We start from the raw sequence: 24,793 nt of genomic DNA, 5'->3' as shown, positions 1-24,793 counted from the left end.
GCACTTAGACTATAATTTAGGCAACACATCTCACTTATTTCCATCCATGGTATATTTTTTGTAGATTTTAATTGTCTATAATACCAGATGTAAAATATGCTCAACTCCAGTCACGTAGGATTATAGCCATACATCACAGAAATACCCCTTGATAAATTCTACCTGAAGTTCTCTTTGATTTGATTAAATATGTAACAAGAACAACTGAGAAGAAAGCCTAGATTTGAGTTTGCATGAATAGATGTCACTTTGTGACAGGAAGATATCTGGTTCTTAGCTTTCCAGAAGCTGGTGTACAAATGAGCTTTTTATCATCTGGAACCTTGAGAGAGCTGGAGGGTTTAGGTGAGCTGTCTCACAGGCACTGTTTGTTCCACAGATTGCGTATGGACTGTCATTTTCTTTTGGTTTTGTCCGTACAATACCAGTGACCAGGAATCAAGAATGAATCCAGAGCATCTATTAACAATTTTGTGACTGAAGTTGTGCTTTGAGTCTACTAAGTGAGAATTCCTAATGCAATTTGTGCTTTACAGAAGCACAAAATACGAAAGCTGTTAAGAAACTGTGCAGGTGAAATAGATGTGTATTGTTTAGCATGTTGTAAGCTAGATGTCCAAATACAGCCCTACTCAGCTGACCACATATAGCTGGTTTTTAGCCTCAATTTTTCAGGTGATCAGTGAAGCCTGAGAGGAGTACTTGCACCAGAGAATCAGTTTTCCAATATTATTTTTGTAATTTGCCTTACATGCTTGAGCCGTTGAAGCAGAAGGTTTGTGAGGAGTTTCATTTTCCTGCCTTCAAATATCATTTATTGTTTCCGTATTCATTTTAACTGAAAAAATCTAACATAGGCTTTCTCTGATTTAGCTTTCAGGCGAACTTCTTCTCTGAAGAAAACTGTAATTTTAATTCTTTAAGTTTAAAATCTGTGGTGTAGTCTTTGGGGTTTTTTTACCATCAAACTCTCAGTAGATCAGTGCCTAAGAGTTCGATGAAGTTAGTTTTGGCTTGTGCATATATCAGTAATATTCTGAGTTGAATGACCATAGCAGACCAGTTGTTAACTGTTGGTTAACCAAAGGAAAGTTGTTCTACCTTGCTTTTTATTGTTTGCCATTTTTTCCGAGGAATGATTAGTTATTTAAATAAGTAGAAATCTTTACATTTGAAGGGCTTGTATTTCAGAAATCATTCTTGATGACTTGTGATTGATAGGATCTTGTAAATTTGTGAATTCAGGAAAACTGTCTAGGCTCATGCTTCTAGTTTTTTGAAAGTATTGCAAGTACTTGCTGAAGCTATTGTCTGTTACTAGCTCTTACTCTTTATTAAGATGCTTGAAATATCATTTACTAACTCTCAGTGCAAATATCAAACTTAAAATTAACTACATTTGAGGGCTTTAATATGTTTGTTGTGTTTGCTGAAATCACTTCCTGCCAGCAGCTGAATGATGTACCTGTTTTCTGGCTTAATTTATGGCATCCACTTGTCTGCCACAGCTTCTCTTATACTTGGTTACAGGAAGTAACTCTTTTTAATGCTGCTTAACTTTCCTAAGAAATATTTCTAACTGTAGTTATTTTGAAAAGCTTCAGCTTCCCTAGAACTCTGTTGTCATTGCCCTAAGTACTAAAACTAGAGCTATCACCATTGTTTGTCAAGGTAATGGAAGCATTACTGGAACAGCTTAAAACTACTCTTAGAGGTGTATGTAGTTAGAGGTATATATAGTTTTGTCAGCTGCTAGTAATTGGCCTGCCCTACTGTTTTGGAAGAAATTACATGTTTTAGAGATGCATTTAGATAATATTTAATCCAAAAATCAATACCAGTGGGGTTTATTATTATTTGAGTAAAAAGGGTTCCAGCATATTTATTCATTAGCACACTTGCAGATGCTGGTCTGGAACAACCTATCCATCTGAAATCTGATCCAATAAAAACAAACTAAGTTTTGTGTTTATTTTGTTTCTTCATACATGGATGTGTATTTACCTTCTACAGAAAAAACATGGTGATCTCTAAAACCAAACTTTTAAGTAAGTGATCATATGTAACTAGTCCTGGTTGTACAGGCATTGTATCAAAATTATTGTTTTATGAGCAGCATCATACATTGGTCAAAAGGTGGATATTTACTTTATCTAGAAACTTGTAAGAAATACGTAGTTGTGACCCTTAGAGGATGGAGTTGTTATTCTGTGAGAAGAGAAAACCAAAGCCAAAAGGGTTACTTGTACTTTCCTTTCAAATCTAGCATGATTTAGTAACAAAATCTTAATAAATGAACCTGGATAAAAGTCCCAAATTAAGACAAATTAAATTTTATAGCAATCAAATGAAGACAGATGTAAAGCTTTTAACAAGCATATATTCAACCATGGTGTCTAGCAAAACTTTATATATTTAAAATAAAGCACAACTGAGTCTGTCTCCCTTCTGCTCCAGTTTCTGTATTGGAAAATTGTAATATGAAGAAGTGTTATTAAAGGAGATGGTAAATCCTTGCATAACCTGGATAAAAAAGGGTGTGATTTTAAAAAGTTTGGGGAGGAAAAAGGTTTTATAGGGAATAATTAAGAACCAAGATGATGATCTTTACTTAATATGAATCAGATTAAAAATCTGTTCACTGTAGGGGCCACGAATGAGCAAGTGTTGGAATATTTGGAGGCTGAACTTCAGAAAGACTTTTCTCTGTCATTTTTAATGTTAACAGAGGTGGATCAGCAGGTCAGAATTATTTACTCAGTGCTGTTTGACAGCTTGAGTAAAATACCTGTGTTCACCTGTGATGTACTTTTCTCTTTTTGGTGAGAATGGCTTTCCAACTATTATCCTTTACTTTGAAGGTAGGGATTCCACAATAAAATGCTTGTATATCGGCACTTTACCAAACTCTAGATACAATTGCATATGGCTGCATTCTCACAATATCAATATAATTCTTCCCTGAGAAACTATATTTCTAGCAGCCAAAAGCTTAATACTGATATATTAATAGATAAAACATGTTTAACCTATTTATGAATTAGTAGTCTAAGATGTGGGCTCTAGAGCTGATTAAAAAAAAAAAAATCCAATGCCCTCATAAATGTTGAGAAAAGGAGTAGCCCATAAATACTCTTCTCAGTTTGGACTGAGCAAACTTGTTTATTTTTCTACTGAAGCACCAATATGGTTTTTTTATTCATACTGAGCAGTTGGAAGTAGGTGAGGACAACATTTCAGAGGTGTGAAAGCATTGAGTCCTGCTTATTAGGAGTTCTTACTCATAGATAAACACTGGCATTGATTGGGCATGAAATTATTTAGAAAGAATAAAAAAACGAACCAGACTGGTTTGTCATGAAGCTGTCAAGCTGTAATGTATTACTGGCCTGAGTATTACTGTCACGTTGTAGAGAGGATTAGTGTCACTTATTTTTGTATAAGATAATGGGAAACAACGATGAGGAAAAACTAGGAGGAATTTTGGTAGTTAGTCAGATCTAAGAAGCGAGAGGAAGTTAAAGCAAACAAAAAAAGTCATTTCACATAGACTATGAAATAGGAAAGTGTTTCTAATTTTCCCATGCTTCCCCAAGGCCTCAAGGTGATTGTGACCCTAACCAATAACCAGAATAACCCTGAGCATATTTAACAATCTCATAAGATTGATTTGCAGGAGAAGGAAATTACAAGTGCTTCAGGATGGTCTAGATCAATGACATACAATGTTGGAAGAAGTTAAACTTTCTGACTTTTAAAATCATTACTGTATTGGAAAAATCGGTAGGTCGGTATCCCACTAGCATGTGCATCCTACAGAAGAAGGGCAAAGCAGCAGTTGTACTACTAATGAGGTTCATAGTGTAAGGAGATATTCTCATTTTCAGTGCAGAGAAATTTTATGAAGACTTGGCTTCATCTGTAAATCTGGTCTTATTTTCATGCACTCTAACTGCATTTTAACCAGCTTTTTTCCTTTCCTTTTTTTCTCTCTTTGCATGCTTTGTTTCTTTTGTTTGAACATTAGGAGCAAAAGCGTATAGATGGCACCACCCGTGAGGTGAAAAAGGTTAGAAAAGCCAGGAACAGACGCCAGGAGTGGAATATGATGGCATATGACAAAGAGCTTAGACCTGACAACAGGTTGTCTCAAAGTGTGTACCATGGAGCATCTTCCGAGGGATCACTGTCCCCAGATACTAGGTCTGTTTACAGCAAAGCTGTTTGTTATACCACAGTTGTATGTTCAGAAATACTGAATAGAATTAGGTGTTTTTACAGGTTGGGAATAGTTAGAATAGTCAAAACATACAGTGCCTGTTTTAAAGTTCTTCTCAAAATTATTTTAAAGCATAAATAACATAACAAATTCTGTAATGATTTTTTTCTTGATGAGCATTTTGTCATAATGTTATATACTGTAGTGAAATAAGTGTTTGCTGTATGCTTTATGTTTGATCTTGAGTAGTTGTAGTTGCAAAAGTGTTCAAGTCTGCCTCTGCTAGATAATGTCAGTACCTCTTCCTCTGTGTCTAATTTGTTATATGTTATGCTGCTGATAGCTTAATAAATATTTTTGTCATCTACTCAGTTGAGCATACTTTGCCTCTAACAGAATGCTTTAATGGGGGAATAGTTTAGCTTTATCAATGTTATATTTGTCTAAAAAGCAACGTACAAACCCAAATGCAACATCATTGCTTGAAACAGCAGAAATCTCTGCTTGGAGGCACACAGCAGAAGTCATCTTCCTTGGCTGAGATTCCCTTTGAGCTCAGTGGGAGCTACCTTCCCTGGTGTGCATGGAAGTCTGAGTTCTTTCACTGAACTGGTCTCACTAGAGGATTTTCCCACTTATTTTATTTCCTTTGTCATGGTTAATTGTTAGCAGTAACGTTAAGAATAAATAGAATCTACTGGAAAAGGTGTGTGACAATTTAGTATTTAATTGTTGAATGGCTAGGTTGAGGAAGCAGTCACCACTGCCAAGGTGTGGACTGATACCTTTAGTTTGCTGTCCAGTGGAGATTAATTAAAAAAAAAAATAAAATCTGCTCAGACCTTTGTATATGTAATGTTTTGGTCTTTTGTGAAGGGTAATCATTTTGTAATTGAAACAGAAAATTTAAAGAAAATTGCTACTGCTCTGTCAATAATATATTCAGACCCTCTCTCTCTGTTTAAAATCCTTCTATCGCCAATTTTTTTTCACGGTTTCTAAGGCAAAATGTTGTCTCCTGTTTGTCAGTCTGCAATATTTTATTAAGACTATGCTTTTGATAGGTTGATCTGGTAAAATGACATTGATGTTCAGCTGTCAAGTGCAAGATATATATTTTTTCATCACAAGTTCCGTTTGACACATTTTGACTCTTTTTCTAGCTTTAACACCTTACTTCCAGGATACTTGAGTTCAAGTAATCATATTGAAGTGATTTATCTTCCAGCAATGTCAACATGTATTTGACTGCAGATATCCATAATATTTTCTATCTGTAGGATTTTTAAGTGGAAATTATAGGATGCATCATTATGTTGGATATAGATGTTGTGGTATGACAGATATCTTGCACTTATATAAGCCTTTCAAATTTTATAATGTATGGAGAACTTGAAATTCCAGTGAATCAGTGATTGAATCCTGAAATCTGTGTTTTACGTGTGTGAAGGGTTAATTTTGTGAGTGGTAGTGAGGTGGAGAGAAGACTTTCTGGTTTTTATCTTGGGGTAGTCTTAGTTGTAGAAATTAAGCTATACAAAAACCATACATATAGAAATAAGTACTGGTTTCAGAGACAATTTTTATGCTGACAGCTACTGCATGAGCAGTGTTTTATAAACAATGTCCCAAAGAAGTGTATTTGGCTATATTGTAATTCTTTTTTTAATGCTAAATTTTAAAAAAGCTCATGTTTCATCTCATTTGCACATTAAACATTGATATCCATTGTCCAGACTGTGGCAATTTACAATGTATTTGTTATACTTATTGTACTTTAGAGAGAGAAACACAAGCTGAACCCAAACAGAAACCAGCAAATTAATGTGAGAAAAGTAAGAACAAGAAAAGAAGAGTGGGAGAGAAGGAAAATGGGCATTGAGTTCATGAGTGACGCAAAGAAAATGGAACAGGCAGGAAGCACGAAAGAGGACAAAATGCCCAAAGGGTTTGTCATTTTGTTTTACTCAAAGCCCTGGCTTTTTGTTGCTTACCTTGCTTCCAGTCTTACAGATAAGTGCGTCAGTTTACTGTGTTCACTAAAAGCCAGGCTGCACGATTGTTCATTACTAAAACAACTCTTTGCAGTAATGGGATGAAGAGATCCTTTTGCTCCCTCTCTTGGGCTTATTTGACAGAGCATCCTAGACTTTGTATCTTTATGAACTCTCTGCTCAACTAATATTTACATTTCCCAGTTTCTCTAAGCTTTTCCAGCAAAATTAATTGTGCAAACAAAATAAAAAGTATTTTCTAACTTTTGAAATTGGTTTTCTCTGCTTTGGTAAAATATATTCTTCTGCATAATTGTGAGTGCTTGCAGTACTGCTTTCCTTTTTCTGCTGCCATTGTTAACTTAAGGCAGGCCTGATAAGTATTATAGTTTCAAACAATGGACTGTCAAAATCATTGACAAAAGCAGTATGCCTCCTTTTGACTACTAAAGAACTCTGAAATCTGGAGAAAACTCTGAATATTTTGCCTTTTTAAAAGTCTGCATTATAGGAGGACATTCTGCATGCAGCTAGTATGCTGAAATGTTGAGAACATTCGATTTCAGTCCTTTTATGCTGACTAATTCAGACTAATTTATTTTCAAGTCGTGTTAAGCTGAACCATGATTTTTTGTTGCATTTGTTCTTGTGCTTTCTGTGACTTCCAAGGAAATGGTGCTTGACAAACAGGGAGTCCTGTTGCAAGAAAAATAATTCCGATTGCATTCTCCTTAGCTTTTCTTGTGAGCTATTTAGATAATGCCCTGTTACACTCACGTAATCTGTTCTTCTGCATCCATTTACTTTAATTTTAGGTCCCATGCATCTGATGTTACAGATTACTCTTATCCTGCTACTCCGAATCATTCCCTCCATCAGCAGATAGCCATGCCTTCATATGGAACAGGAGATGGCCCACAGTACATGGCAGCATCCCAAAGCCATGAGCACGAATACAGGCCACCTTCCACCAGTGCACGACATGCTACTTTAAACAGACCTCAGCAACCACCTCCACCGCCACCCCAGCCTTCAGATGGCCAGCATAGCTCAGTACCTGTGGTACCAGCAGAATATGGGTAAAACTCCTGATTTATTCCAGTGGATTCTTGACAAAATTGGAGGGATGAATGTTTTTCATAACCATCGTAATATATAATGCATACGTGCGAAAAGACCCCAAATGCATTAGTTATCTCCCTGGGGAGGACAGAAAAAAATTGGTGTAATTTCTGTGTATGAACTGAGCTTAAGTGAAGAAATAGTGAAAGCAGAAGTAATGAACTGTGTATTGAATGTGGTGAAATCAATACACTTGTAAAATACTAAGGGATCTTAAAATAATATTAAAAAGGGGATAATTTTCCTTTAAAGTGAAAAATAGTTACAGCATAATTTGAGTAATATTTTGAACTTCAGGATACTTGCAGAAAAAGTACTGCTGAATGCGATCAACATGGCAGTCTGTGTTGTATCACTGAAATGATTTTTTTAAAGGAGCTTATGACAGAATTGTAAGGGATCTTCTCAGACACTGAATCAACTTCCCTACTGCCACAGACACATCCATAATTCAAGATACGAATTTATCAAACTCCTGTGTAGATGTTTTGCCAGAATGCATTCTGAAGGAAGGCTTGCTCCAGAGTACTGCCTCTTCGATAGCAAGAAAACATCTGTTCTCTAACCAGTCTATGCCTGCTTGTTCTTTGCTTAAATAGCTTAAACTTCCAAGTCGTAACCCCAGGAAATTTGAAGTCAGTCTTGCCTGTGTCATCTTAAACTAAGCAAGCCAAGGTTTTTCAGCCTCGTTTGATGCGTCCTGAGATAGCATTTGCCAGATTCATGACTGTATCATGCTGTAGATGACTCAGCTATGCTATGATTGACTGCTCCAACCTGCATTTTCTCTGTTATTTCCAGTTTGTAACAGAAATACTTGTGCTTAGTCCCTAGGTATATGACCACTGTCAGTGTATCACAGCTGTGATACATTGATGTGTATCACTGAATGTCATCAGTAACTTTCCTTCAATTCCTGTCTCTAGTTCTTTACCTACTTCATAACTCTTACATTAATTCCCGGGTTTTTTTCTGCTTAAGAATTCTTTTAATGGCATTTTATAAGAGAAATTAGTTCTTCCCTGTACCTCCTCTTTGAAGTATCAATCAAATGTATCAATTTAATATTTAAATTGATGAACTTGGCTAAAGAAGCACATAAGATGCGTGATACACCTTTGGGTAAATCTTTCCATTCATACTTTTCCGTTGTTCTCCATGCCTATATCTTTTATTATCTTTTAATATTTGTTCTAACACTTGATATTCTGTGGAAATGATGCACGTAGTCTACAGGTTTCTTGGTCCCTTCATCATAGGCTCTGTACTTAATACTGTCACAGAGTAGTTGTTTAGTAACAAATACAGCTTTATGCTTAACTAGGCAGGAGTATTAAGATAAAAATCTCACTTTGTGGAGTGCTGAAAGGACACTGCCTTTAACTTCCTCATCTGACTTAAATCTCAATGTATAATCAATATTTGAAAATTCATAGGTTTATGATCACTTGCGTATTTAACTCACCAGTTAAAATTCCTTTTGGTTTTTGTTTTACCTGAGGTTGGATGAGAGCAGTTTACGTGGTGATGGTTCTGTAAGTCCTAACTTTCAATGCATTAAATGTTTTTGTTCTGTTTTGTACAGGATGCTTCCAGCTCAGATGGTGGATTATTACAATCCTACAGGTCCTCCCCCTCCTCCTCCTCCCCCGATGATTCCTTCAGCACAAACTGCATTTGTTAGTCCCCTTCAGCTTCCTGTGCCACTGTCCCATTCTGGGCTGGTGACTGGCTCTACATACGCAGCTACTCATCCTCCTCCTTCTAGTGGGCTTGTTGCCACTGCCCCTCCTCCTCCCGGCCCACCTCCTCCCCCTCCGGGCCCTCCTGCTCTGGGTTCATCCCTCTCTTCCTCCCCAATGCATGCTCCTCCAGCTACAGAGGCAAAACGTCATGAACCTGCTCAGCCGCCCATAAGCGATGCACGGAGTGATCTTCTTGCCGCCATTCGAATGGGTAAGTAGACACTGAGTTCTTGATAAAAGCTGAGTTTTTCAATGAAAGCACTGTGTTTTCCAGTGACCTGAGTTCATGGCTTCTGTTCCCAGCTGGGCGGAATGTCATTGAGAGATTAGGTAACCACAGGTACCACACACCTATTCTAACATTTGCCAACCCTGACTTCGGATCTTTTTCTAATGTGTGAAGATGTACAGCTTTGTCAAACACATTCTAGTGTTTGTGTGAACATAATCAAATGAAAACAGTACTTGTGTTCATTATGTAAAGTAGCCAGTGATGTACCTGGATTTTTGCTTCTGTTCAGAAGAACTGAGTTATCCAACACCAGGGTTCAGCCCACTGATTTTTCACCAGTGACTAATGGCTGTTCCTGACTTTGCTTACGACATGGAGCTGTGGGTGTAATGATACTTCCAAATACAATTGTGAAAACTTTCATCTTCAGATCAAAATGACCTGTACAGTCCTGAATACTTAGTTTTAACACATTGTTGGTGTTTTTAGAAGTCTAGAAGTATTCAGCCTCTGAGAATGGATTCCAATCTGCCTTTTTTGTCTTTCTCTCTTCCTAGCTCAGGGAGGCTCTCTAACTCAGTGGTTTCTTTTGTTTCTTCCTGAATATATTGTTAGAATATAAAAAAACTCACCAATGACAATATGAAATTTAAAATCTCTTGAGCCAGAAAACTTAGAGTAATTGTCTCTACAGGAATTCAGCTGAAAAAGGTGCAGGAGCAACGTGAGCAAGAAGCAAAGCGTGAGCCTGTTGGAAATGATGTGGCGACCATCCTTTCAAGACGCATTGCTGTGGAGTACAGTGATTCTGATGATGATTCAGAGTTTGATGAGAACGATTGGTCAGATTGAACCTGGTCCAAGCCCAGGGGCAAGTTCATTAAATGCTTGGCTGCAGTGATTGCTTTCTTAGCAAGATGTAAAGCAGGACGTTGACATGTATTAAGACTAGTGATCGAAGTGCTAAAATTGAATTGGTATTATTCGAAATGCTGTAGCTTAGCAACACTGGTAATAATGATGTGATTATGCTTATGCAGATCAGAAACTTGTCTTACTTTCAGTATTTACCGCATAATACTTAAGTGCCACTAAATGTAGCGAATCATGTGCTGCGTGCAAAATATGCTGCAGTTGTTGCACTGTTACAGAACCAGCATTTTATTTTACTTTCCTGATCTTGAAGGGATAAAATATATTTTTTTTTGACTTTACATCTTATTCTTTTAGTTATGTAAGCAACTTAGGTACTTGTGAATTGGTCTGGTTGTTAGCCTTTGAGGGCGGTTTTGAGTTCCATAAATATGACTTTCTAAAGATTTTTTTGAGTTAACTAATTATGCCCACCTTAGTCTATTTTTAATCACATCTGGGCTTAGGCTTTTTGCATACAGAATTGATTATATATAATCTTTCTTTTTATCTTAAAAATGTGGCAGATGATGAAATGTATGTTTTGAAGAATGAGTCCACATGATCCAGAATTAACATTTTGTGAGCAGACAGGATAAGTCTGTAATAGTACCAGCTCTAGGTTGCTGGCTGCTTGTTTGATAGAGTGCTGGGGGGGTCTCAGGTAGGTAGTGGGTGCATGTCCATGTTACAAATGAAAGTTAAAATACTTGTAGAGCTTTTCAGTTTTACATTACAGATCAGCTAGATTCAGGATAGACCCGATTGAAGCCATATGTTTATTGCAGTGTAATAATGTTACTCTGTGATTACTAAAGATTGGAACAGTCCAGATCTAGCCATCAGATACATTTCACAAGTATTAAACTTAGTCTTTATGCCTGTAGGTATAAATGTTCGTAAATAAGTTTTGTTGTTGATTTTGTACATGTATAGTCATGACAGATTGTTTTGTTTCCTGTAGCACGTTTACTAAAAACTACTATTACTTTGAATGTATTTCTTTCCCAGTACATCCCATTGATAAAACATTGGCAGTTAAAACAGTTGATGGCTGTTTAGGTACTATGCCATGTATATACACAACCTTGTTTTCTCCTTCCCTAGGAACAGTTGCTGCCATACAGTCTGCTTTGGCTATCTCTGTTTTCTTTAAAAATAATTACTTTTTTTTTTCGGTAGAAGATTAAATGGTTTTTTGTTTTTTCTCTCTTCTGAACTGAGAGTCAGGCTGCTGCTTTGCCTAATGAGGCTTTTAAATATGTATCCACAGCAGGGAAAGAGTTCTTTCCTTACCAGATTACAGTTTTAATCTTTGTAACTGAAGTCTGTGTAATTCCAGGTCTAACATTTGGTAAAGCCCCTTTGTTCTGTGAGGCCCTGTCTGTTCTTAAAAAAGTATGTAAAATAAAAAGAGAACTGGAAGATAATTATCTAACTTGTGTTTATGCAATAATCAGTTTTAGTCCTGAGAACGTAACAGTAACACGATGTTTGCATGCAAACTATTGGCTACTGCATTGCTGTTCAATCTGCGTGTGAGTTCAGTCTGTGGTGGCTGTCTTTATGCTACCATAATATGGTGGTAATATGCAGCCCTGATGTTGGTGTTAAACTTTATCTCATAAAGTATGACCAATCTCTGCATAATGGTGAGCAACTACAACTCCTGGTAGTTGGTGGCAGCTGAAGGTAGTCATCTCTGTTTCAGCTGGAGGTGGTTTTGTCTTTGCCTTAAAATACAGAGCTGAAGTCTGCTTTATTTTGTGTCCTGGAGTCTGAGGTCTGTGTGTCTACCACAGGGGATGGAATTTAGGCCATAGACTGATGGTGGTTTTCATCACTGTATGAGAGATGGTTTGTTCCAATCATCACAGTGTGCTTGCACAGTGGTTTGCAAAATGATTCTTTGGATGGGCTGGCTAAAAGTGCAACTGGGACTGCCGTGTTACACCGCTGTGTAGGTGAGGAGAGTACTCGGTATTCTTTTAATATGTGCTGAAATAAAATATCTCAACAGAAAATTCTTTCCAATCTACTGAAATTTGATATGACAGAAGATATATTTTATGAGCACAGAAGTTGGGTGTGTCTGAAACTTTGTAATTTGTGTTAATTTTAAATAATAAGCATTAAACAAGGAATCAATTGTGACCGGTTAAGATAGTGTAGATTTTTCAGTCATAGTAGTCAACCTGTTTTTCTGAACTTGCAATGTTGTCATTTTCCTTTGGGTATTTTATTAATGTGAATTGAATTTAGTGATGTAAACTAACATTCTAGTCTGTTTTAATCAGTTTTATCATACTTTGGGTTGTGAATAAGTTACAAATATGAATAAAATCTCATTTTTGAGCCTGTCTGTCTTTCCTTAGATTAGTAGGATTTTGCTACTAATCTTTATCCCTTATCGATAAATAACGGAAATGGAAATGGAAAGCTTTCAGATGCTATCTGTGATCCCAGGAACCATGATTTTACTGGGATGGAGATTGGAGTCTACAAAACCAGACTCTTTTAAGGTACTGCTGCTGCTCCTAACACGTGTACTACTTTGTTCTTTTCCAACCTTGATTCAAGTTCCAAGTTGAAGTTCTTGGCTGGTGTAAACAGGTATTAAAACTACCTGTGGGGAAGTTAATTTTTTTTTAGTGAAATGCATTAAACAGCAACTTTCCTTCCAGAAAGAACAGGGCAGAATGTATGGGTTGTATTAGCAAGTCCCCTTCCCCACTTCTTTTAATAAGAAAGAGTCTTTGTAGGTTAATGACACCAAGCACAATATTGTAAAATGCAAACCCTTGTTTGCCTACTTGGAAAATATTTTTAATCTTTTAATTGTAATCATGTTAAAACCTGGTATGATAACAGGAGAAGCTTTTCATCATACTGGGAAGAACTTACATAAATCAATTGTGTAATATAGTAGCCTAATTGTAAATTAAACAGTTTGTTTATGCATCTTAGACTTGGTTGTTTCCTGGGGAAATAAATTACTCTTTACTCTATTCAACTGAAAATTCTAGTCCTCTGACACTTGGTTCTTAATTTTGCTGAAATTTTCCATCTTTGATTTGAATTTAATTCAGGTAATTTAGAGCAAAGACATCAATTCTATATAGAAACTGAATATATGAGCTTGCAATTTGGGTTCAAAGGCTATCTTAGTAAAGCATTTATAACTGCTCATTTATCAGTTGGGGTTGGAATTAAGACTGACGATCACTCAGGATACTGCCTCTACAGCTTTTACGGTTGTCTTCTGAATGTTAAAAAAATATTTCAGTGTGACTAAACTGACATCAGTTGGATTTTTAGATATTTCAGTTTTCTCTGTACTAAGATGAACTACATGAAGAAGAAAAATCTTTGAGGTGCATGCTGTTCAGAACAAGCTCAAAACTGAGCTCGTCTGTGGTATGCAGGTAGAGTTGGGAGGAAGGGAAATGATTCCTTGGGAGGATTGGTTCTTGTGATGTATTTTGCAGGTATGTTCTCTCTCATGTGCTGGGCATTGTTTTAATAATGAAGAGGTGGTCCTTTCCACTTGAAATATCACGTCTAAGGATACAGAAAATGTGTAATTTCTAAAAATGTTTAAAATCTCACTGTAAGCTGAACTGAATATAAACCTGCTGATAATGAAAATTTCATTAGGATCTTGTGCCTGGAAGCTGAAGTTACACAAATTCAATCTTGAGCTGAGGTACTGTTTTCTAGCAGCAGAGTAAAATAAATATTAGAACAACTTATCCAAAGATGGCTTTGACAGTGATTTTTTTTTTTTTTTTTTAGAAAGTGACATTACACTTTTTTCTTCCTGAAAAACCAAATAAACAGAAATCCAACCTGCTGTAGTCTGCTTTGGGGAAAGGTTCTTGCCCTGTGGAGACAGCCAGCCTGAATTGTTAATTCTGAGTTTGAGGCACTCCTGGTATGAGTGCTTACGTACAAACACACACAAGTCCCAGGGATTTTCAGCATCTTGAGGCAGCTCTGTATTCAGGTACTTAAGCATTGTCAGTGTGCTCCATGACATACAGGGAATGAAAATAAATTATGATCCCTGCTACAGTCCCTGAGGTCCTAGTGTCTGCCACAGAATAGTCAGGACTGACTTGAGCTTGTCACTGAACACCCTTCCCAGTTCTCTTGGACTGTAAAGGAAGTGTGGGAATTCTGGAACTACTGTGGGTTTCCAGTCAACCGTCTTTTATTGAAGAGGTGAAGAGAAAAAATGAGAACACTGAAAAAAATGTATTAAGTACAAAACAGGGAGAAGGAACTCCATATTTTGCTTTCTCTACTAATAGAGTCAAAGAATACTGTTTCATGTGCTGTCAAATTTCTGTAGGTTTCTCTGGAGAAATGTGTACTCATCTGTGGGTGACATAGGTGCGTGTTCCTACATGGGGAAAGCAGTCTCATAGGTTTGTGCTGGACTGGGCTTTTTTTCAGCTACATAAGAAAGCATGTAGCTCCTAAGAGATTCTTAGCTAAATATAGTAGTCTCTTTGGAGATTAAGTCTTACTGCTGCAGATAGAGAAGTTCTTACCTGATTAGCCAGAGCAGGGACTGCTGCTGCGCTTTTCTCTTGGTGAGGGGTCACATGCAGAGTGCTCTGGAGAACCGTGCTGAGGGCAGCTGTTTCTGAGAGGTCTCAACAGTTTCTGAGATGTGTTGCCTTTCCAAGTCACTCAGCATTTTCAATTGCTCACACACTGTCATACCAGGTGAAAGCTATCTGCCCTGCTCAGCACTTCCTCACATTGCCAGTGCAGTGTAGGATAAAGGAAGAAAAGAGGGCTGGGAATCTGACAGTTACACTAATGCCTGTCAGTATGGGGCAGTTTGTCCCATCTATTTTTGACAGCAACTCTAAAGAGGGGTCCTACCAGCTGTACTGAAGGGGATGGCAGAACTCAACTGTTTTCTCTGTTGTTCTTGAAAATTAGGCACTCTCTTGATGTGCGCCAGTGCTGATTAATTCCTTATTCAGTTTTCTGAGTAATCCCGCTGTTAATGTTTTATTTCTCTAGTGAATTTAACTTTTTAGTCCCTTACCAGTTACCTTTCTCTGGCTTGCTGAATGGCCTGTGTCCATTGCTTGTCACCCTTCACAAACTGGACACAGTCACCAGCCATTGTAGAAATGCTTTTCTGCTCCTGAAGACAATAGCCCAGTGCTGACTTTTGCCTGCAGCCTGTCTCTCTGCATCCTTCTCTGAATCTTTTCCTTCTGGTTTTTAATAATGGTTTGTGTGTTACCAGCCAAGGATCTTTCCATTCCCTGCTTCAGCAGGACTTAACGGTTTGGTTGGTTGGCCATGGTTTCTTTCCCTTGAATAGATTCTTATTCTGTGACAACCAAAGTAACACTTTCCAGACTGTCAATAGAAGTTTCCCCATAAATTTATTTCTACATGATTTCTGTTTATGGCACATTTTGCTCTAACAAAGGCTTAGGGCTTTGCTTACAGCAGTTAGTGAAATTTGTGCATTGCTGGGAAGAAGTCTTGTATAGGTTCATCAAAATATTTAATCTGACTGACAAGATAACATCAAGGTATGTAATGTGTGCAGTGCTATGTTGCCTTGTGTATATCGAAATACTGTCATATGCCTGGATCTTGATTATTTATAAATGTCAATGGTTTCCAGGGGCATTTAAGGTTTACTTTAAAATATATGGATCCTGCTGCCTCATTGCTTCTCCCATTAACCAGTCACTGATTTGCCATAACTGTTGAAAACCACCGTTGTGACATTTCACAAATCTTTTAAGAAAGTTAAGCAAGATGTCAGTTGGGTACAAGGCAGCTTTCCATCAGACAAATTCCTATCTAAAAAACCTAATTATTTAATTTTTGTTCATCTTCTGTATTTTCTTCAAAACCCCCAGTGACTGTCTAGTCCTCCTTTGCTTTTTAAATTATTTAAGACCCATCTTCATTCTTTAAGTTGTCATAGTGTGTCTAGGAAACTGAATTTAGGTCTGCCACATGCTTTAAGTAAAGGATGCTCCATTCCTCTCTTGTGGTGCCCCTCCTGACCTATATTCTTTGCTATGTTTCTAGAATTTATTTGAATTATTTATATGGCATGAGAGATTTACTTCATACTTTGCTGAAAGAGATAATAAATCTTCACTTTAGGGATTTTCAAACCTGGTTAAAATATACCAAATTGTGAGGCAGATGCTAACAACTAGAATTATTTGACGTGAGAGGCATAAGAGTTGTCTAGCTGTAATGTTGCTGCTTATTTACTGTGTTGCCAGAGAAAAAGCATTTAAATATAGGATGCCTCACTTAAATGGGGAGAATAACACCAGAGATCTGTGGCATTCTTCTGTCTCTTAAATGGGAGGTAGGAAAATAGAGATTTTTTTTTTTTAAGACAGAGATAAGGAAGAATAGAAAGGCCAGGGATTTTCCTGTGCTAAACAATAGAAGATGTTTTGGTGAATAATTGATGATACTTCTCTTTGTATTTGTTTTATCTCCATACAGAAACACCCTCTGAATGGTGAGGCTAAGTTTTAACCTTCTCCCTGAAGATCACCTTCCCTATTTTATTTGCTTCACCTTATCAGCTGCAGCACGTAGTGACCTTTCTCTTGGATTCAGCCATCTGCCTGCTTCAGCTTTTATTTCCTTCACTGATCAGATGAGACACAAGAGTACTAATGGCACTGGAAGTGCTGCTGGCCTCGATACCCGATTAGGATAAATAGACTTAAGTTGACATTTAAATAGTGAATAAGTCTTTTTTAAAATTCATGAATTCATGAGTACAAGAATTATTAAAGGAGTCTAGTGAACTGGGGATGTTTCCTGCTCAGAAAGCAAAACATGAATATTCAGGGTGGTAGGATATTTAGGGAATGTGTGGGTAAAGCATGCTTCTAAAGTGCAGCTCTATTTTAAGGCTTCCAGGTGTGAGCTTTGCACAATGGCTGTAATTACCAGTGTGCTGCAGGTATTGCTTCTCTCTGGGTTTCAGGCAGCAACCATTTATTCTCACCCATCTGTTCGAATGCTAACAGGGATCCCAGTGCTGTAGAAAGGATGTAGAAAAATTTGTTGGCTCAGGAAGCATATGTGGAATGAAACGGAGAGGTAGTAGGATGGAAAGAGCAAAGTTTCCCTCTGAGAACATTGGTGGTCTTGGCAGGACAGAACTGAAGATAGTGGAGGCACCATTAATTTGTTAGCACAGAAGTTAAAATAATACAGAACTTAAACATTCCAGGACTTGAGATACATGGCATGGGGGTTGTCTCACCTCATCAGATTTAATGCCTCAGTTTTTCCATTTGGTGCCCAAACTGGAAACACCAAGGCAAGCAGAGTTGGTGGTAGTGTTACTTTCCTTCCACTGGAATTGCCTTGACATTAATGGATGACAAGGCCCCAACTGCAAACAGGTGAAACTGCGGCCTAAGCCATGATGTTGGCTAGTTGGTCAGACCGTGTCTGTGTTACTCAGCAGTGGGCTTCAAAGGGTCTGTGGAGCAGGGGGTGCAGGTCAGCACTAACCAGGTTTCAGGAGTTCTGCTTCCTGTGAAGTAAATGTCACCGGCTGCAGTGAGAGCAGGTCTCACACAGCTGTGTCTGGGAGGAATCAAATTCATGTGCTGCTCTGTGACAGAAATTAAAGCATGGCAAGTGGGAATGAGGAGACTTGCTTCAAAAGTGCTTCTGATACAAACTAAAATAGGGGTATGGACAGTGCCTGGCAGTAGCTGTGATCTACATGTGACTGCCAAAGAGCTCTGTTCACAGCTGTTTACCCTTCCCTGCTACACTCAGCCACTCCTGTCCACTACTGCTGTCATCCTTCCACATCATCTATTGCTCAGCCTGGGAGAAGCAAATACCAGTATCTTTGATGTGCTGAACGTCTGGCGAAGTGTTGGCAGTTGCTGAAGAAGCGTTGCTAATGAGGGAGTGTTTCTGAAAGCAGCGTGGTGCAGCACATCTCCTACGCAGCGTGTCGCAGCCTAAACAGGCGCCTTCCCTGGAGCTCATCCTAGCAAACCAGCCAAGTAGGGTTAACTAGATAGTAAAAATATATCAGCTGGCAATTAGACTTTGGTATTTGATTAAAATGCAAGGCCAGATAATGCAGGAAGCATGAAAATGTTTGAACATGTTTATTCATCACCTAGGAATTCCCTGCCCAACTAGATGCTGCTTCACCTGAGAGGGGAACTGGGTATTTGGCTCCTACAACCGTCAGGAGAGTGGCAGGAGGGCCCTGGCAGCTTTTACCCTGCATGAGTCTGCTTAATATCTGGGAAAACAAAACATTTGAGGTTCCTTTAATTCTCTGTGTGACCTTATTAAAACCTTAGCTTGATTGAGAAGGGACATGCAAGGAGAGGGCTTCCTTTGGCAATATGGACCCATACTAGGCTTCTGTTTTCATCTTGTACCCGAAGTCTTAAAATCCTGTGACAGGAAAATGAGGTGCTGCTGTAAGATTTCTGTCCCTTGCAAACACATCAGGTAAGAAGGACTGTTTCTGTAGCAGGATACTGACCTCCTGTGGACAAATGGGGCAATCCTAAGAGTTCATTCTAATTAAAATGTACCTGTATGAGAAGCCAGACAGGAGGTGAAGAAGTTCAAAATATGGAGATTCATGCACTTAACTAGTCCCTACACTCTCAGTGCCTTTATTTTTCTATACAACCACAGAGCAAATACTCCTGTGTACCTCGGTGAAGTTTCACTGTCTTTAAAATTGCCGGTTGTCTTAAAACAATGTCTCTTCAACTCCTTTCCCCCTGAGGAATGTGTTTTCTGTGGAGTCACTGCCCTGTTCAGACAAGCGTTCTGAAATAAGAGAAACCCAGCTATTAAGAGATTTAATGTGAGTTCCACTCTACGAAGTTGTTACCTCCAGGAGGACAAAGACCCTGGGAACTGTCCTCTGCAGAACTTTCAGCTGTGTGTTCCTATCTCAGTAGCTGAGTGGTGCTGCAGTAAAAGTGGGCTTACACCAAAGTCTCAGTGCATGTGCAGCTGTGCTGATTTCTGGAGCCTCAGAGTCCCCCGGAAGTTGGAACAAGGCAGAGACGTTCTGAAATACAAAACTGCCATGAAGCTGAAAGCACTGACGAGAGGATATGACAGCTGAGGAAGTTACTGCACCTCTGCTGAGCTGCTGCCTGTAAACGTCCTCACAAGTCTTCTGAGCCTGCCCTAGTTCTGGGCTGATGTGACTGCAGAAATGGGAGGAGGCCTCCAGGGAAGTTGGGAGAGAGGGGGGTGAATTGCAGCAGCTTGATGTATGGTTTAAACTTTTCATTCACAGAATCACAGAGGGGTTGATGTGGGAAGGGAGCTCTGGAGGTCACCTGGTCCAACCCCCCTGCTCAAGCAGGGTCACCCAGGGCTGGTTGTCCAGGACCGTGTCCAGATGGCTTTTGAATATCTCCAATGATGGAGACTCCACGGCCTCTCTGGGCAACCTAGGCCAGGGCTCAGTCACTCTCACTGTGAAAAAGTGTTTGCTGATGTTCAGAGGGAACCTCCTGTGTGTCAGTTTGTGCCCGCTGCCTTCAGTTGTGTGCTTAAGCCCTAGAGATGCTGAGTATCTCTGCTTACCAGCTGTGGTGCTGTAAACGCAATGCTTGAGTTAGAAATGGTCTTAAGTCCCGCTTTCTACAGGGGAGGTGGTGTATGGCTGGTAGTGATGTGCTGTTCTGCTTCTTGGTTAAACAGTAATAAAAGGAAGTTGTATAGGATGTACTTGCACAGCAGGTTTCATCACTGGACTTCTGAGGGCTGTAGCTGAGCCTAAGATGAAACTAGAAAACCTTGGTTGTTCCCCTCCAGCCTTGCCTGGGAGATGTGCTGTGAGTTTTGCCACGCTGACAGATTTTTCTAATGCCCATCAGCAGCCTAATGAGGAATAATCTGAGGGCCTTGTTGAGTTTGATGAAGCTGGTTTTCAAGGAGGAGAGAGTTTTGTGGCTGCCTTCTAGAAAAGGACTGGAGGGACAGAGAGGTTTTGGCAGACTGAAGTTTTTCCCATTTCTTTTGCGAGCAAGCACAGGTTTGGATGGGGAGGTAGTTGGGAACACATCTCTTAGCCAAGAAGGGAAATATGTTCAGCATTAGAGCTAATGCTGTTTCCTTAGACTTCAGTACCCCTTTGTGTGGTGGAAATGAGTAGAAAGCCTTTCCTCTGCTCTTTCATGGGATCACAGAGTAATTCAGGTAGGAGGGGCCCTCAGGAGGTCTCTGGTCCAACATCTTGCTCACAGCAGGGTCAGTTCTGAGGTCAGGCCAAGCTGCTTGGGGCTTGATGCGGTTCCTGGTGCTTCTGGTAGGATTTAGGATCTTCAAGATGGGACTAAGCTTTCCCCTCCCAAACTGCAATGACTGATATGGCTCCCACCGCTGCCTCCACCATCACTCTGAAGAGGACAAAGCAAATGTTTCCTGTTCACCAAGGGAAGAGCACATAGGAAACACCCTCGCTACGGTACGGGGAGAGCTGTTGGCAGTGCTGACCTTCCCTGCTCCCCAGGCATGCTGTCAGGGGAGAAGCCAGCTGGGGTGTTGTGTAAAAGACCCTGGCGTGTTCATGCTTCTGCTTCGATTTCTCTTCTCTTTTCTGGAGCTTCTCCAACTATTTGAAGGATTCGAATAGTTGGTAGATAGAAGACATCAGTATCTTCCCCTGTTCTCCTCTGGTGAAAAGAAAGGGGATAATTTTTCCCCTGGCACAGTGACCGTGAGTGATGCTTTTTGCAGCATTACTGTGTACACTGCTCCTTCTCTCATAAGAAATCCATCCCACATTTTCCTTAGGATGTTTGATGATGCGTCTGTAGATGCAAGTGGTAATGCACAAAGACCTAACCAGATTTCATGAGGTGTGTTGTTGTCTGGAACTTGCCAATAAGTCAGCCTGCTGGTGTGAAGCTAGATCAATGCTTGAATGACAACTAATCTATATGGTGAAATATGTTATAGAATCTTTAATTTACATAGAGATGAAGCCTGCTTACAGGGAGTGGAAATCAATAGTGGCTTTTATATCCTCCTCTGGGCAGAATATTAAATCTGAAACTCCATAATATCTAAACTGCATGAAGAGATTACAAGCTAATAGTACTAATAGCATAAAAAGGAACACTTTTTCCTTTCTTAATAAACTTGATATATCTGCAGTTTCCAGATGGGGCTTTTGTTCTTTTAGAACAAGAAATGTGTTGCCGCGTTGTCATTTTATTAGTGTTTGAGGTTATGGCCAGAAACTTGTGATGCTAAGTGGTGTATAAACACAGAAAGAAAAGGTGATCCCTGCAGTCTAACCCAAATTTGAGGGCTAGTTGGTGGGCAGCTACAGTCCCTGAACAGGAGCCTTGGCTCTTTCTTAATTCAAAGCCCACCCATGAGCAGAGAGATTTGCCATAGACCAAACTGTACTCAGTTTAACGCTGTGATGATATCAAGCAGAGAATGGCTTCAGATTAAACCCAGCCATCTCAGCAAAGACCATGGTGCCAGTGCGTTCTTATGGCATATGGTGTGATTCTCAAATCCAGTTTGCTTCTGGTCTGGGTCTGCCCATAGGGTAACCACAGTCTGTATGCACCGTGCCTTGGAAAGACATTGCTGCTGCTGGATTTTGTTGTTCTTTCCTTTGAGCTGACAGGAGCCGTATAACAATCTGATTCAGCTGTTCTGTTCTTTTCTTCAGGCTCTATTTTTCTACAATTTGCTTTGATCTTAAATAGATGGGAAAGGTGACAATGAAAGAAAACATTTCCATCAGAACAATGTCTCTTTCCAAATGCTTGTCACAACATGAAATGCAATTAAAATTGACTGAATGCCCACAGTTGGTACATAACACTTTATGCTGTGCAGTTATGGTGATTCACAGTAGCAGAGCACAGCGAACTGCACCGGAGAATTGACTCTCTGGCTGGATCTCTGCAGCTTCCGCAAGTCCAAGTTGTGGTGCTGTTTCTCATCCCCCCGATGCTCTCTTCTTCTGTATGATGAACACAGTCACTAATCTAAGATTAACTTTATTCAGTATTTTTACATTGCTTTTTCCTCCTCTCGTTTTAATTGGCTTTGCACAACCAAGTTAGGTCTGTCTTAAATCTCCGAGAATTTAACTTACAAAGATGCAAGAAGAACCAGCAGGTGTGATAGCACTGAAGGAGGGAGAGGAGGACAACAAAACTGTGGGAGGAGAATAGGTGCATGATAATCATCTCATAGTAGGGTTGGTTGCCCAAGAAGGAACAAGGAACAGCTAACCAAGGGGGCTACAGCTGGGAATGGAGGGGTCTGGGGAGTTTGAAGGGATGGAGCTGGGATTGCTGGTACCAAAAGCAGAGAAATCTGGTACAAACAGTCAACTAAAGGACAAGCTGCAAGTGGGCAAGCATGGTTTGGAGAAGGTAGGCAAAGGAAAAGTGTGTGAGAGAAATGGGCAGGGATGTCTGTGCCTCCTAGGGAAACCATTGCTGTGCCTTGAAGTGGAACCCTAGAGCCCTTCTACTGCTGGGAAAGGTCTTGGGAACCAGAGGCAGAGCCCATTTCTCCATGTCTGTCTTCAGTTTAAGATGGCCATGGGTTGCTGAGCATTGTCCACTAGCTCATGTTGTAAAGAACGTCGAGAGTCCCACCAGGCTCACCCTTGGGATGGTAGGGCTGGGCACGTGATGAAATTTTGGAAGGCTTTTCAGGTGAGCTGTTTTAATAGCTTGAAAAATTACCTTTTTCAGAGTACATATAATGGTTTCCAAGTGAGTCACTCAAAACTGTGACTTTTCTAGACTAAGGTTTTCTCAGAATTTCTTGGAGAACAGAAATTAGTGTTGAGCCAGCTTGGTTAATAACCTTCTCTATCGCAGCTTTTGTGTCTACGGCAGATACATGTATAGACAGGCTATTCTGTAAAACTGTGTCTACTGCATCATTTAAAGCCTTTATCTACCTTGCATTCCTTATTTCTCATGCTGTCATGGGGAAGTTGATTTCTTTGGTTGTACCCTATCTAGGCAAATAAAATACAGAAGATAGCTTTAGATATTGCAAATTCAATTAAACAGATTGATGTTTTGTAGAGAAGAGAACAGATTCTGATACTACTTCTTTTAAAGATGTAGTCCATTTAATTAGTTATTTCAATGAATTATTTCTTTCAAGGCAGTTTTCTTCATTTTATCCACAGATAATTCTATTTAAGCACCTAAACTGCAAATTGTACAATTATTGTATCTTCCTATCTCTGTAGATCGCTAGCCAAAACAAATTCCAGGGCTGACATTTTAATTTGTATTTGCATTTCAGCTCTGCCAGAGGACTGCAGTTTCTTGAAGTGAACTAGACCAAAAAAACCTCATGTGAACAGGTGGCAAAAAATACAGCAGATAGGCATCATTCTGTTCCTAAATTACCTTCTCAACAATGAATCTCTTTCAGGATTTGATGTGTGCATGCTTTGCTGCATTTTCATCCACTTCTAGTGAAGATCCACTTTCTCCGATGGAGAGGCTGCCCTGTGCTGGACACCAGGTGAACACATGTACATGCTTACTGCAAAGGGTGTGTCTGACACATCCATAGTAATGTACTAATTTTTCCTGGCCCAATAGTAATTTTAATAATTCAGGATCAAGAGTGGACTTGAAGAAATGCTTGTGTATATCAAAAGTTGGAAATTGCACTTGTAACAACTGAAGGTTGGAAGTTTCAGCCACGGAAGCATGGTTTAAGAATAGGCATGGACAAAAGTAAAGATCGATCTGAAATGGTACAGCATGATCTATACTATTATAGACCTGAAAAGATCTGAAAAGCTCTTAGTATTTAACATCCACTGAGAAGGTAACTGTTCCTGAAAAATCTGATTTACTTCATACATTATGGCAGTGTTTGTGATCATCTTCAGCTGAACACCAAACAGTTGCTGTATTATTAACTTGCTGGCAAGGGGCATGGCATCGCAAAGCTCTCTGGTTTCTGAAAGCAGATGACTTGTTATGATTTGGTGATGGAAATGTGCAACAAAGCCAAAGAAGTGACTCGGCACTGGATCCGGTACGAGTTACCGCTCTGGGTAGCAGCACTGGCAAAGCCAGACAACGAAGGCGCGTGGAAACGGAACCGCTGCCTCACTGCTGCGCTGTTCAAAGAGGAGGTGGGGATTCAAGAACGGTGTTCTCTGTTGAGTGGTATTTCAGGCACGCACCTAACTACAAACAAAGGGTGTAGATGGTGCAACTGCTATAAATTTATCACTCTATGCTGGAGAGGGGTTCAGGGCTTTGGTTTGTTCTCTGTATGCCACCTAGTCATGGTGCTCTCTGTGTCTGCACTGACCTTTGATAGCCCAGGCCTACCACATATTCAGCATTTTTCCTTTTTTGTTAATTTTTAACCATTCTGTAGGGTTTCCAGTGTTCCTTCAGCTGTTGGCTCTGGCTGTGCCACAGCTGCTGCCGTCAAGCTGTTCAGCATGACTCTCTGTGCTGCTCACTTCAGGTAGAAGATGTTCAACAAGACCTGAGAATTGCCTGTGAAA

At 39.5% G+C, this 24,793-nt stretch overlaps 1 protein-coding gene across 7 annotated transcripts in view; it reads left to right on the top strand.

The window, feature by feature from the left end:
• WASF3 (WASP family member 3) overlaps positions 1–12,579 on the top strand; it is a 74,155-nt gene extending 61,576 nt beyond the window's left edge. For 6 of the 7 annotated variants that reach the window (XM_074859934.1, XM_074859931.1, XM_074859932.1 and 3 more), the window contains 4 exons: positions 4,028–4,203; positions 7,029–7,292; positions 8,921–9,291; positions 10,007–12,579. In XM_074859934.1, the coding sequence (XP_074716035.1) occupies positions 4,028–4,203; positions 7,029–7,292; positions 8,921–9,291; positions 10,007–10,164 (969 nt within the window). In that variant the 3' untranslated portion in view covers positions 10,165–12,579. Of the gene's footprint in view, positions 1–4,027; positions 4,204–6,000; positions 6,168–7,028; positions 7,293–8,920; positions 9,292–10,006 lie in introns of all 7 variants that reach the window. The other variant, XM_074859937.1, reaches the window with a different exon arrangement.
• Positions 12,580–24,793: the final 12,214 nt, after the last annotated feature.

Source organism: Strix uralensis, chromosome 2 (genome assembly GCF_047716275.1).
Source record: "Strix uralensis isolate ZFMK-TIS-50842 chromosome 2, bStrUra1, whole genome shotgun sequence".
Taxonomy (NCBI): domain Eukaryota; kingdom Metazoa; phylum Chordata; class Aves; order Strigiformes; family Strigidae; genus Strix; species Strix uralensis.
This window is presented reverse-complemented; position numbering and strand designations above follow the sequence as displayed.